At 47.3% G+C, this 15,436-nt stretch overlaps 1 protein-coding gene across 4 annotated transcripts in view; it reads left to right on the top strand.

Annotated features, from left to right (window-relative positions):
• LOC117230040 (uncharacterized) overlaps positions 1–15,436 on the top strand; it is a 128,538-nt gene that overhangs the window by 102,354 nt on the left and 10,748 nt on the right. For all 4 annotated transcript variants that reach the window (XM_076518930.1, XM_076518929.1, XM_076518932.1 and 1 more), the window contains 2 exons: positions 5,996–6,019; positions 7,132–7,247. In XM_076518930.1, the coding sequence (XP_076375045.1) occupies positions 5,996–6,019; positions 7,132–7,247 (140 nt within the window). The remainder of the gene's footprint in view (positions 1–5,995; positions 6,020–7,131; positions 7,248–15,436) is intronic.

Below are 15,436 nucleotides of genomic sequence, written 5' to 3'. Positions count from 1 at the left end.
TAGGAGGCTGGGTTAGGCTCTCGTTAATGCTTTATCGCGCGTCGCGCCCGACTGGATTTGGCCCACTTTGCCCGTTTCTCGGATCCACCGGCGATCGATCCGGTGACATCCGGCTCTTGCTTCGCATCCATTTCGAGTTCTGCTCGCCGATGGATACACGTCCCGGGCTGTCTGACTTCCGGCTGACAATTTTAACGCGTCCGACGCTCTTGTCCGTTCTCCCGGCCGCTGTCACCGCCGTTCTTCCCCCTTTCGTATCTTCCGCCGCGGCCAGAATAGATTTTTATTGCGAACAATGCGCAGATCGCCGCTTTCTTCTTCGTCCGATCGCGCTCGCGGCCGGCTTCTTACGGCACCGCGCCGTTCCTTCGAGAAGACGAGTTTGTTTTTCCAAGAAAACAAAACTGTCCCTCGGTTAAGGTTAGGGTAAAGGTGCCTAATGAGTCGCACTTTTTTTAAAAATCATAATTGTGAGAAGCAGATGCAAGTTTGAAGAGTAGAATGTGATATATTCTTTTAGAATCGACTGTACAAAATTCTGCTCGTACGTGATAAAGGAAAAACTAAAAGAGCGTATATAAATTCATAGATTTGGAAAAAAACTAACTAACGTGAGAGTCAGTTTGGCTTTTTCTGGAAATTTATTCTGTTCATCTTTTCTCATATTTTGGGCATATTTGTTGCATATTGACAGTATTTATGGGAATAATAACACACTTGCCATTTTTAAGATATTTTTCATATAATTGAACTCTTTCAAAGACTTTTCTCTTTGGGCCACTTTTACCCTATGTCGAGATTATACAGATTTGTATAGAATGATCCTAAAGTGGTGTAGGTTTACAGGCGTGGAATATATTGTTAGAAGAGATGATGTAGGAGATGATTATGTCAGAAGAGGATAATATAGAGGGTATTAAAAGAAGCTAAATCGTCGGTTACTTTGTTCCCTGTTTCCAATCAATAAAATGGTCTCCGATTCTTCTTACGAATGGGCCCGCGAAACGTCCAAATCGTCGCAGATAGTCAATCCGATTTTTAGGGTTAATAGAACATTAAAGTCCGTTCGAGCGGTGCGCGGTCTGCCGATACGAAGCTGCCGAAAAAGGGGACAAATTCTCGCGTCGCGCGTCGACATATAAGGTCGGAAGAAAAATCCAGCCGGGGTCGATATAATTGATCGTTTCGATCGGATCGACGTCGGGGGGATCCTAGACGGTATCCTAAATGACCAGCCGGCGAGCGATCTTGAATAGGGATACCGCAGCCCCCGCCACTTCTCCCGCGGAGAATTCATCGTCGAAATGTTTCCAACGAGTGAGAATTTTCTATTCGAGGCTCTCGATCCACGAAAATGAAATGCCAGCGCGTGGCTGAAAGGGGTTGGTTGCCGGCAAAGGGACGAAGACACCGCGACCAGCCGGGCCGGGGACGCGGGGGTTGGGAGGGGGTTGAAAAGGCAATCGCGTGCCATTAGCAAGCGGGCCGATAGCGAATGAAAGGAAGCTCGCGAAAAAAATGGCACCGGGAACAGGGACATCGAGAGCCCAGCCGCGGATACCGCTGCAAGGGGTTGCAAAGGGGCGCTTCGGGGGTGGACAGGCCGGCAGAGACGGAAAATTGACGCGTTCATTATTACCCCCGGGGGCTTTCCACCCCGGGAAAAGGCTCGATCGCCGTGACAATCGACTTACGGACGCGTCGCGTTTCACTTTTTTACCCCGGCCAACCCCTGTCCGCCTTCTGCCCACCCCCCGTTCCGTCTTATTCCTTCTCGCGGAATATTTTTGGTCGCATGGCGCGACAGGACTCTTTTCGTTCGTGCACCGGGGGACGTTGAACGGGTCTGCGGCCTGTCGAAATTAGAGGGGGTGCGTTTTTATTGCAGAAATCTTGCAATTCCGGGCGATCGGCTAGCGACGTTTTAGTATTTTTCTGTGGAATTTTGCGGAGTAAATTTATGGCGGTTCGCTCAGGGTGCAGATGAGGAAGTCAATTAACCTTTAGCTACTGTGCCGATACGCGAGACCGCTTTTAATTATTTCTTCACTTGTTATGATATTACAATCGTCGGACAAATTGTAAAAAAGTTAACGTTATTAATACGCTTGCTTCTATTCAATCGTGCTGGTCAAGTTGGGCCCCTTAATTACTGATGTGCACAACAAGAATCATTGATTTTTTATTTTCAATAAATATTATCGATTTTAGTGGTTACATAAGTTTTCATTGGCGTAGTAGTTAAGGGTTGGAAAAAGTCATAATTTAGAAATAACGTAGAATTTCTCCTTAGAAGTTGGTAGAACAGAGATTGCGAACGTTAAGAGGGTCATCTTCGCGATAGGAAAAAATTAAAATTTCATCCCCTGCGATCGCGGGCAATTTGATATTAGAGCTCGCCGAATTTTCGAGTCGTCAATTCGCAATTAGAGGATTAAGGACAGCTCCGGTGGAGCATCTATCGACCTCCTCGCGGAGCAATTTATTAAAATCGAGAACCGAAAGGAGCAATTAAGGTCCGAAAAAAATGCGGGACAATCAGCCGCTTTCGTTTCGACCGGAAAGGCGGGAATTATCGAGAAATTTAAATGATGTCCAAGTTTCGAGGGTCCGATCGGCGCCGACAAAGAGAAAATTGACGAGTTATTTAATCTAATATCGGCCTGTTGAGTGGGAGAAAATTCCAGTGCCCGGGACAACGATGGACCAGCGATAAACGCGTGTATATGTGTATATATATATATATATATATATATATATATATGCGTGTGTGTGCTTCTTTCTTTTTTTTTGTTCGTATCTGCTGTCTCGTTCTTTTTTTCTGCACTGGCGCATCTCTTGATCCGCAATTATGCGCCACAGCGTTACGAGACCGGCACAAAGGGTAGGCAGTGATTACGTTCCAATTTCGCGCTAATATCGGGATCGAATCGAAAACGCGATCGTTATTATTTCAAAGGGCAGTCGGCCCGCGAACGGCATTAAATTCGAATCCCGTGATGCACTCGTTCCGCGAGGCAAAAAAAAGAAAAAAAGGATTCGATGAAAATGGCCGCGGCGCCGTCGTCGCATTTCCCATTTGTCTCGTCGAGCGAGCTCTTATCGAGCAGCTTTTTCCGCCTATCTGCAACATTCGACGTTCAGCGGGGGGAATTATGTTTCCACGTTTTTGGGGAATTTTTAAATCGTGTACTCTCGCGATATCGGTCGACGAACGCGGGCCGTCGCGCGGACCGAATTTCAGTGCGCATATTACGGAATAAATTGTTACGATTTCTGAGATCTCGCAATCTCGTGATTCGGACCCGAGAGACGATGCTTATCTTCGAGAATAAATTGCAACGATTTTTGAAATCTTGTTCGGCCAATCGAGAAGCTGAGAATTCGCAGTATATACGGAGATAATTGTGTGTGATCGAACACGCGAATAATTCTCGTCTCCGAGAGCGAAAATATTGATTAAATTTCGTTCACGGAGAAAGTCGAGGAGCTGAGAATGTTGCAATTTGGTCGCCGGCCGTGAAGCTTGTCTTTAACGGTAAAAGTGTTTATCATATTTTCGTTGTCGCAGGAAGTTGAGAGGCTGAGAATTTTGCAATTTCGAGCCCAGAACGACCCAATTAGGGTGTTACTCGCTCTGCGAAGGTTTTCTGATTCGGAAGGGTGGAGCTTGATAGCGTTCTAATTGGGAAAGTGGGAGAACTTGAGAACTTGAAGACGCTCTAGTTCGGGAATTAGAGACTGGAAGATGTTAAACGGAACATTGGGAACCCGAGGCCGTTCTGATTAGGAAATCGAAAGCCCGGGGCCGTTCAAATCAACGACTCGAGAACTTGAGAACTACTCGTATCAGCCACTCGAAAACTATGCGGCTGAAAATACAAAACAGCTTCGTCGAAAAATTCGATGTTCGACGAAAGCTTCCTTCGCACGCACTTAGACATTTGAGAATGTAGACAGCACGATATTTGCAAATTTAGACGATTAGATAATTAAAAGTATAAAACGGTTAGGGTAATGTAGCCGGTTACTGCGAAGCGACCGATTGCTGTGCCTTTGATTTGTTTTCGGGCGTAATTAACTTTATATTATAATATATTTATCGAATAAGATGCTAAAGAGAAACAAAATAAAAGAATAAAAAGATGTAATATATCTTGTTTGATAAATGTAATTGAATGTAAGTGAAATTAAATAAGAAAGCCTAATTATGCTCGAAAACGAACCAAAAGTGCACAGCAGTTGGTCACTTCGCAGCAACCGGCAGCACAACCCTATTTGAAAATGTCGGCTCTTAGATACTTGAATGGACGATTTTTTGTTGCTCGCGCAACTATTCATTCGAATGCGCACAGTCGTCGAGTTTCCCAATCTCCGGAATTCTCGCAAAAAGCCTGGAAACTGTAAACTCGCGCGGCCGGCTAATTTCGTCGATTAGAAAGCGGGAACTTTTCGCGCGATCGGAGATAATTGTGTTTCGAGACGCGGCAAGAATTTCCTAATCGGAAAAGCGGGTAACAATCGGTGGCAAGAAGGGAAACATTGCTGAATGGCGCCGAGTACCCAATTAAAAGCTGCGCGCCGGGTTTTCCCGCGGAAAAAATTAAACACCCTCTAATGGGGCGTGCAATTTCGCAAGTTCGAGTCTCTCTCTGGTGGCTCGGTTTAAATCCTCGTCGGTTTTCCCCGCTGTAAAAATTACCGCTCCTCGCTCGTTGGAGCCTGTCCAACGACAACGCTTGCAGAAGCGAGCGAAAGAGAGAAAGAGAAATAGTGAAAGAGAGAGAGAGAGAGAAATAGAGAAGGATAGAGAAAGATAGAGAAAGAAAGCTAGATAGAGAGATAGAAAGAGAGAGAGAGAGAAAAGGAAGAGAGACGAGGAGAGACGTAGGTGGGTGAAAAGTAAAAATAGAAAGTCAAATGGAAAACAGACATATAGATATATATATATTATATAACCACTCAGATTCGAAACAAGGCAGTACATATATCACTCACTCGAAAGACACCAAACGAAAAACACAGCGTAAACCAAAAAAACTCTCGCTTCTCCAAGGGAATGCATCTCTTGACACTCTTGCATCGTCACACGTCCGCCCCCCCCCCTTGCCAACCCTCCAGCCCATGAACCCCATAGAACCACCCCCTTTGCCAGCCCTAAGACCACCCGTTTTTATGCCGTTTATTTGGTACCCCTTAGTGAGATGTTTATCAGCTGTAGTATATACATATTATTCTATATTATAAATATATATATATATTAATATCAGTTTGGAAATATTCGTGGTATGCAACCAGAACCCCAATTATTTTTCACTCCAGTGACTTGTGTACATGTTAATTATATTATACCCTTGAACATATACATATGTTTCTATATTTATACAGTTCTAAGTTAAGTACTGATCGATGTGTATCTGTGATTCGAGAATATTGTTTTCTTTGCCTTTTCTTTTCGTTCTTTCTTTTTTCTCTTTTTTTTTATCGTTCACTGTCTCTGTCGGAGAAATGTAACGATTTACGTTCGGTAATTATTCACGGGAAGGTGCCGCCCTTCTGTCTCGACGACTATTTAATGTGCCATCAAGGTTGTCGCTCCGAACACCGTCGCGGAGCGGAGCTTCCGCTCGTCGCGGCGGTTGCTTATTAAAAAGTTATTAATGAGAAAAATGCTGATTGCGCGCGCCGTAACATCCAACGAAAATCTGTTCGAACTTTCCGCAGAGCGATTTCGCCGGATCAAAGACGAAGAGATCAGGCGCGGCGATCTTCGCCGCATATCGGATAATCCTCGCGTTCGCCGGACGGCACCTTTCCGCGAACGTTTGCCCGCGGTTTCGTAACGATCGAAAGACACGATTATTCGAAAAGAGAAAACGCGGGAAAAGAGAAAAAGAAAAAATTGATTTTGACCCTCCGCACCGGGTACGCGGGGGTCGAGACTCGATTTTGCTGCCACTATCGATTCACATTTGTCTTTTTTTTCTGCTTTCAGCTGCACAGATTCCTCAACGCGCACGTAAGTACGATTGAATTACGTTGACAAAACAAAAACAGTAAAATTCAAACGAACAGAAAAAGTACCGTTCTCCCTTTCGTTCGCGCCGGCGGCGTCTTAATTGGAACTCTATCGTCGCACCCGTGGAAGAAATTTTTCTTCGACCCCCCGCCCCTCCCCGATTCGCTCTTCGCTTCGTTTTCCGGTTGACTTTTCTTTCTTTTCGTTCCCGTCCATTTGAATCCGAAGAAAAAGTGTTTAATGGCTACTCGCGGACTGCTCCGGATAGAACACGGCCAATCGAATTCGAGTTCCCCCACTCCCTCTCGCCCGGGACGGCCCTTTTCACCGACTAATTACCAATTAGTTCGCGTCTTCTCGCGGCCGCGTACCTCGCAAACACATTTTAATCCGGCAGCGATCGGTCTTCTCGGTTCCACGATCCTCGACATCCGCTTTTCGGGATTCCATAGATCCTTCCCTCGGTTCTCCCACCCTTTCTTTCTTTCTCCGAGAAAAAAAGAAAACAGAAAACCACTCGAGCAGATCGAAATCCAACTTCTTTCGAAGCAAGCCGAAACGGTCAAACATTGTTTTGTAATTATAACCGCCGGTTATTATCTCTGCTGTACTCTCCGGTTTGGCTCGACCCTGTCGATTTATTATTGTCCAGTCTTTTACGCGAACTATTCTCTTCGTAAATAAATAATAGAATTCCTTGCTGAAATTCCGATAAAAGTCCGAAGCGATCTTCAGATCGACGAGCCATTTTCTCCCAGCCTTTGCAACCGGTGCAGCAAACTGCATGCCGATGCAGTTTCGCTGAATTTTAGTATCGATCTTTGTTAAACAATGTTGCTCTAATTCCTCGATCTTGTTTATACCGCTGGTGCTATGAAAATCGATGTAAGAATGCATTCGGAGAGAAACTTTGAAACAACTTTTCAGATCGAATATTTTTCTCTCGCAGCGTTTTCTGCTCGAGTTTCTCAAGTTCCGATGTAAATTGTACCGTAATTAATCGAGCCCACGTTCCCTCCTTTTTCCACGGCGTTTCTTCCCGCCCATTGTTTCCCTGTAAATCGTTGTCAGAGCCGTTACGACGATCGACTAAAAGCTGACTTGAATTTTAGCATGCAAGAGGAAAGACGAGATGGCGAGCCAGGCAGAACACCAACAGCCCGCCCCCAAGAAACCGCGCCTGGTTTTCACAGACCTTCAGCGCCGTACTCTACAGGCTATTTTTAAAGTAAGTCTTGTATAACTTAACTCGCGTTTTGATCGATACCGTCACCCCCGCGCCGCCGTCCCGATTGACCCGCGACGGGGGTGCCGGCGAACAAGCTTGGAAAAAGCTTCTGTAACACTTTGTCCTCAAACCTGTCCGTCAACCGCGGCAATTTTTAACGGGTAACCTTTATCGATCGACCAGCCATTCACCGGAAAATCCAGCGCTCCCGGCGGATCGATTAATTTTTAATGGTAAACGCGAAAATTTATATTTCCCACCGATAAATTAGATTTATCCACGAGACAACGGTTCTTCGAAAATGAAATTTTCGCGACCGCCGCGGCCGTCGCCGCCGCCGCTTGCTTGCTTGACCCGACCGACAGGCTTGACCTAATAGGCTCGACCTAATTCCGGTGTTGTTGAGAAATTTTCGGCGTTGACGCGGCTGGTTGAATCGGACGTCCAGATCGGCTATGTTTTTCTCGAACTACCCTCTTCTGGGGGAACGAAAAGGGAACTTCTGGGACGAGGCGAAATCTCGCTCGTCTTGTCAACCCTTCGAGGACGATACGTGTGTCTCTTGTCCCAGGGGTTGCGAGCATGTTTTTTCATTGTGTGCGCAACGAAAGATTGGGATACATATTGATAGTAATAATAATATATATTATTATTATATTAAATATTATTACCACAGCAGGACCTCGATCGTTCGCACCATTTACTGCAAAAATCAATAATCCGACGATATTCCATTGTATTGGGTCGTTCGCGAGAAAATCAACGACGACTTTTCAATGTACAGAGTAAAAACATTTTTCGACAATTTCCCGGTACCTCTAAAATGTTTTTCCATCAGCAAAATACCGAAGCAGGTGCTTTTTTAACGTCCCCACAAACCGAAATGTTTCATTGAGAAATGAAACAACTTTCCGAGCAACCGAACACATTTGTCCGCAAATGTTCAACAACATTACGGTCGCGTTGTTCATGGAGCTGCTCGTTCAGCTACTCGTGCAGGCCGGACAGGTGTGGAATTGTGTACAAAACAGCAGCGAGCCTCGCGGCCGCTGTCAAAGCAACAAAATCCGCTGGCGAAGAATGTCCTCGTTAACTTTCTGCGGGCGAAAGAGTTCTGTTGGCCGCGGTATTTCCTTTCGCGAGGTAGCACGATGAGAGAGAGAGAGAGAGAGAGAGAGAGAGAGAGAGAGAGAGGAAGAGAGGAGACCCTAGAAGAAGGAAACAACATTCAAAGGATCAACCGATGAAATTTGCTCGTTGCCTGGCGGGCCTCGGAGGCAATGGGCATCGTTAAGAGCGGGGAAAACCGGGAACCGCGGGAGGAGGGCACGGTGAACGGGGTTGGGGTGCGGATTTTTGTCCCGTCGACGTGGAACGCTAATGAGGAAACGGACAATATCGATGGCCATTCTCGAAAGTGCTCGCGATCGTAGTCGCAATCGAAGTGCGCGGGGGACGCGCGGCGAAGGAACCGGCCGCGAAATTATTCAAGACGGATCGATAACCGGCGATGGCGGTTGACGCGCGCTAGGGGTTGCAACTCACCCTCCAATCCCTCTATCCTTCTCTCTCTCTCTCCTCTCTCTCTCGCGCTTCCTCTCACCCTCTCTGTTTCCATTCGCACGCCACCCACGCTATCTCCGCGTTTTTCTCCACGTGCACGCGAAAAATCAGGGACACGCGACCCTGTCTGATTAGTTTCGCCCGGTTTTTTTCCTTTCGCCTCCTCTTATTAGCCACCGTACCAGCGCTTAGGCGAATTTCGACGGGATGGAAACAACCGTGGGACTTCGTCACCCTGATTCATTGGTGCCTCATTTTCGTGTTTCAGCTGTTTTTGTTTTGTTTTTTCTTACCGGCCATAAGTGAATGATCGTACATTTTTCGAATTCCATATATTTCTGCGACCCGTTCGTATTTCGTGTTTTATCCCTATTCGTGTTTTATCCTGTTTTCTACTTCATCCTGTATTCATCCTGTTTATTCTGCTTAATTGTTCGACGTAATCTGACAAAACAATTTTGTTTTTGTTCCTGGCTACGATATGCTTTTTCAGCGATAGATCTAGATTTTTAGCGTAACTTTCGCATTTATCTCCGCGATCCGCTTTGCTGAGCGTCGATCGAGGAGAATTTACTGAATTTAAATAGCGAGTTACTCGAAGCGGTTTTTAGTTAAGAAAACCGAAACGGTGAATTTACAATCGACTAAAGCGATTGTCTCTTTCCTCGCGCATGCTGCACATCCTAGTGAAACTTAATCCACTCGAACACGTCACGATACTTTGCATCGATATCTGATCAAAGAGCGAGTGTCTCATCGGCGGGCCACCGTGTGAAGAACGGAGCATCGGACGCGAAGGATTCGAGGAAGTCTAGAATAATATTCTCGAAGCAATAATTCGGAGCAATAATTCGAAGCTTTCCTCTACTGCTCGCACTGCACGATTTCATTCGCAACCGCGTTAATTAGCCTGCCTTCGTCCTTCATAATCAACTAAATGGAACGAGACGATTTTTGTTTCTTCCTCGTTCACTTTCAGTCCCAGATTTTTGCTCGATCACAGGAGCAGATCGAGCGTGAGATTCGGACACGCCGTTTTAAGTTAAGGCCATTTTTGGACACGCTCGCAAACCGATTACGAGCAGGCGACGAAACGGACAACACCCTAATTAATTCGTAAGAATTCGCGGCTAAACCGAGCCGTCGATGAACACGATAGATCACGAACTCGGCCGAAGATATTACAACGTGACACGGGACGCGTTACAACGCGATACCAGAACGCGTTACAATGCGGCACAGAGAACGCGTTACAACGTGACACAGCACGGCAGACGTTATTACATCCCGATGCAGGACGTATTAGATCTTGTAACACGAACGATCGCCTTGCACCTACACGTCCAATTGCGAACCGTCGAATCGTTATATTTCGAATATAGTATTCGGTTCTATTATCGGGCGCGCGTTCCGTTAGCTCCGCGAATTATCGTCGAAAATTCGCGAAATTCGTTGTAGAAATTTCGCTGTTTGAGGACGCGACGCGACGGATAACGGAAGAATCGAAATTTTATAGCGATTCGGAACGGCGTACGTTCGCGTTTCGCAGATCGCGCACCGACTATCTTTGCACAGGAGTCGCGACCCGGTGTAATCGTGCGAGGGGTTATTTCGAAAATGCAATTAGTCGCCGGAGAGAAGAATTGGCCGAAACCGAAAGCGGTTACGAAATGGAATCGAGGGGATGGAAATTCGTTGACAGCGTTACGGGAGCGGAGATAGGCAATCGAGGGCTATGTGGAAATAGTTTTAAGGTTGTTGCCGGACGGAAAAACTCGAGGGATTGTTGTAGAGTTTTTACGCGGCTGGGAATCGAACGGCCGCGATATCGACGATTTCGACGAGGTATCGAGTGAGCAGCGGCGCGCATAAATTCCGCGCCGTCATTCCCCGGTTCTTTCGTTGTCTTTTAATGCCTCCTTTAATGACAGGTTCGTCGCAGTTACGGCCGCCGGTTTGCAAACTATTTGGCATAGTTCCCAACGACGTTACCGGGAGCGCGCCTCGCTCCGATTTCCACCGTTGCCTGCTAATATTTAGACGTTTCTACTTGCCCGCCCATTACTGTCTCCGCCGTCAACGTCCCCGCCATCTGGAAACACTCGTTGAACCCCCCTAATCCTTCGCCATCGTGACGGAAAAATTTCTTTCCCGTTAAATCGCGAATTCGTTGCCGAGATCGAATTCGAAATATCCCTTCGAAACATCTAATCGCACTCGATGCGATTTATCGGACTCGTCTAGGGGCGTTTTTTAAAGCTGTATTTTTCTTTTTATTCCCGCACCCTCTCTGTTTCAATTATTGCCGGCAGCGTACTCGCGAGTTTTCTTCGTTCCCTACGAAGCGCGCTAATTAGCCTCCGCAAAAATCGTAGCGTCACGCTATCTTCGAAGGTTCGCTGCGACATCGGTTTCTGAGGTAGCGAACCGAAGGTCATTTTGCAGAGTTCGAGGGACAAATTTGTACAGTAAATTCTCCCGATCGTTCCTTTAGCTTGGAAACAAACGTGGAAAATTTGGGAAAAGGAGGATCGTGGTCAACGATTACGAAAGCGAGTCGCAGTGGCTCGAATAATTATATCCCCTTTTCCCAAATTGTTCAGTTTCGTTTGCAATCCGAAAGACATTTAGGGAGAATTTACTGTATTTATTTTTGAGAAACTCTGTCGGCAGTCCGCCGTGAAATCGTTCGATCTTCGAGCAGCCACGGAGAAAGGAGAACGAGCGTTGTCGGAGGCGGTTCGGCCGCGGCCGGAGCGGATCCACCCTTCAGATTCGATCGGGGGATAAATATGGAAATAACGTGGACGTCCGCCGAGGAAAAGGGAAAATCGAGTCGGAGCGTATTCCTCGGCTCTTTGGAACTATGCCAAATAGTTCGCGAATTGACCTTAGCCCAGTTAACGCCGCTCGATCTTTCTCGCGTTCCGCTTCTATTTCCCGCTCGATTATTCGAGCACCGAGCTCCCCCCTTCTCTCCCCCGCGCGAAAAATCATCGATCCACGGAGAGTTCGACTAATCTAGTAGGATGCCCAGGGTCGGTCTAGACCCGACGCTGCGGGCGTTCCATCGGAAATGCTCCAGCAGCCAACATATCAAATTCGAAAACACGAAAATACGTTTCAAATACGAATATCGATTAATCGTTAATTAATGAAGAAAATTCATGCTCGACGATTCGCGTAGATCTAGCCGCAACGGTCGCGAGACGATCGTAATACCAACGAGATGGGCGGCCAGGGATCGTTGATTCGATTGCCGATCGACGCGGCGAAATCCGCGCCGCCGAATGGAATTAATGTTGCGAAAATTCGCGGCGGAGACACGAGTCGGCGGCGAATTAATCTCGCGCGAGCGCGCGATAAGGAACGGCGTCGAATCGCGGTCGGATCGGACGCGGTGAAATCGACGGGGGTGGTTTCGAGTGGGGCACGGGCGGAAGATCGCGCGGCGAAAGTCAGAGAAGAAATGAGATTAAGCCACTGGAGCCCCGCGCCATTACGAGAGATTTAATTACTGCCGAGTGCCGCCGCGGGAATTCGAGGGTAATTCGGCGAACACTTGAAGCCCGCGCGCGCGTTCACGGGAAAAACAACGATCGCCGCGTACGTACGGGAGAGACGTTGAAGCGGTCGCCGGGGCTCGCGAGCTGAAACAACATTTGTGCGCCCGCGATGCACGAATTGATCCCTGACTGCTTCGGGAATTTCGTGTTCTCGTGCCGGAAACGATGACTGGATGATCGAGGAGGATCGAGCCCCAACCCCCGCTCGGCTCGCGGGACCCTTTGACATTCGGGGATTGTGCGACGGGTTAAAAAATATTCTTGCGATCTCTCGTGGACTCGATGGGGCGCGAGACTTTGTACGCGGGGCCGGTGAAATGCGAAACGCGCGCGCGGCTGGGGCTGTTCGTCTTGTTTATTTCTGGAAAAAGTTTTGCGGGGAATCGGATACGTCGACACGTCGATCGGAACGGTATTTCGTTAATTCCGTACGGATATTCATTCGTTTCATTATTTATTTATTTATTTGTTCGTTTGTCCAACCCTGGTTTTATCACTATTTTATTCCGTTTAAATCCTGGCCGCCACTTCTCCCTCCGCACACCGCGCTTTTGCACCGCGTGCTTTATTATCCGCTCGCAAATAAATAAATAAATAAATAAATAAATAATCAAACAAATAAATGAATATCGATTTGCGCGCAGGTATGAATAATCTCGTAATATTTGCGAGATCTTTCAGCTGTTTATAATCCGTGTATTTTGCATATTGTTGTCCGCGGGGTTCGCGGAGGGTTCGAGGCATTGAACGGGGCGGGAATTTCGAATCGTCGAATTCACGCGGACGGGGTGACGTTCAAGGAACCGCAGTCGTATTGATATCCTGTCTGGATGTAATTCAGCGCGTGTAACGCAACGAAACGAAGGTTCCCGCCACTGTCTGTGGGATACCAGTTTCTCTATACAGGGAGCGACAGAGATAGAGGGGAGGAGAAAACGAAAGAGAGGGTGACAAACGGAGGGAGAGAGACAGAGAGAGACAGAGGGAGAGAGAGAGAGAGAGAGAGAGAGACAGTGGGAGAGAGAGAGAGGGAGAGAGAAAGAGCCGTATCAATTGTTGGAAATACAGGACACTATCGGCACGAGGATCGTGATTATTCCTTGACAGCCACTGTGCACCGCGCCTGAAGAGAAAAGGGGAATGGGGGGGGCAGAGGGTTGCGTACGTGTCACAGGGGGTGGAAAGGAACAGACAACCTCGAGATGGAACCGAGAGAAAAAAAACTAGACGCTTCCTGTCCGACAGACCGATCGTTTAGCCAATTTTTTCAACCCTTTGTCCGCGCCGCGATATTCAAACCCACCCCCTTCCACGATCCTCAACAGTTCTTCGAACTGTTAAACTAATTGGAAGAACGTTACGCGAGATCGTACACGTTTTCAATTAGTTAAACAAATTAGAACGAACATTTATAGGACCGTGTACACACCGACTGGGGGCAATTTTTCTCATAATCTTGCTTGTCGAACTTCTTCTTCGATTGTTAGAATTCTTGAAATCGCGCTCTAAAATTGCGATGATTTTGAAGCGCGTGGATCGAGGTTCCACGTCTTCTGGGAAAACGTGCGCAACGCTAGTGGACAGACTCTGCAGTGGGCATCGCGTATTATTATAAAATTGAATGAAAATTGTAGCTAAATTATTAAATGTTCTGTCTCGACGAGAAGCGACTGCGACTTTTACAGATGGCCGAGATCGAGCCGGAGTTTCGAAAATTCGATATCGAAGTCCGGATACAAAGGGCAGTTATCCTAATGGATCGAAGGCCGGTCCCTAAAACCAAATTCGTCCGGATCCTGTAACTTGGCGCGAGTCTGCGCGTGTCCCCGAAGTCTCCGCAGACTATTAGGGCCTCGGGATCGGATAATGCCGTTGAATATTCGCGACTAATTGTCCCCGGACGGTCCGAGAGCGTGTCGGTTTTCAAGGGCCAAGGATTCGGCGAACCGTAGGGACAGGTGAATCGCACGGCGCCGCTCGTTCGTTCTAATTTAATCACGTTCACTCGGCTAAACGATAGGCGTTTCGCGCGGGAACGCGTTAATTATTGCGTTCTGCCACGCACGCCGGAGCATCGGTTTGTAATAATTGTTGCTTCGACCAATCGATATCCCTTCTCTCTGTATTTCTCTCTCTCTCTCTCTCTATTTCTCTCGCTCTGTGTACCTGTCTTTCTCCTTTCCCTCTCGCTCTCTCTCTATTTCTCTCGCTCTGTGTGTACCTGTCTTTCTCCTCCCCCCCCCTCTCTCTCTCTCTCTCTCTCTATCCACCTCGTCCGTTATTGATCGAGCCACGAGTCGAGTAAGAAACGTCGCGTGGGAAGAAAGCGTGCCGGCCCGTTTACCGCGTGCACAGAAATGTTTACCGACGATCTATCGACACGACTTTCTTTCCTGCCCCCCCCCCCTTTCCCCGTTCGTTCCGATTCGTCACGGGCAAACCCGGGGAATCCTTCAGGATATCCCGAATTGGTCCGACGATTTTCGGGCACGTTCGCGCTAATTGGAAACCGTTTTCAAGAATATTCACGGGCCATCGAAACCGATTTCTCTCGAACCACCCTTCCCCTCCCCAACCCTCCGAGTTCGTTCGGTTCGTCGACGGTGCCCACGAAATCGCGTTCTTGCGATATCACGCACTTTCGCAGAAAGGTGACCCGAAGTTCCCGCAGAATCATCCGCTCTTCTCGATCGTTGGTAAATGGAGCGGAGGGGCCCAGCTTTTTAATTGATTGTACGAGATCGCGTTTTACCGTGCAATAGACCGTCCAGACTCTGAAAAATACTGGCAGCAAAACATGTTTGCTCAAAGGCTGAGCCGTGCTACCAACTTCCGAACGGTATTTGACTATAAAAGCTTGATCTACTTTCCGCCGTAAGCGGCGGGCCGCCATGTTGTGTGTTTACGTTCACGTTGACATGAATTTCGAGAACGTCCTGTAACTTCGTTAAATAATATAAGATCCGGATATGCCTGTCGCAAGAAATTTGTCGTAATTTCTCAAATAAAAGAAATATATATATGATATTATATATTATATAATATTTTGTTACGTTTCCC

Source organism: Megalopta genalis, chromosome 2 (genome assembly GCF_051020955.1).
Source record: "Megalopta genalis isolate 19385.01 chromosome 2, iyMegGena1_principal, whole genome shotgun sequence".
Taxonomy (NCBI): Eukaryota; Metazoa; Arthropoda; class Insecta; order Hymenoptera; family Halictidae; genus Megalopta; species Megalopta genalis.
Note: the sequence above shows the minus strand (reverse complement) of the source record. Positions and strands in the feature narration are given on the sequence as shown.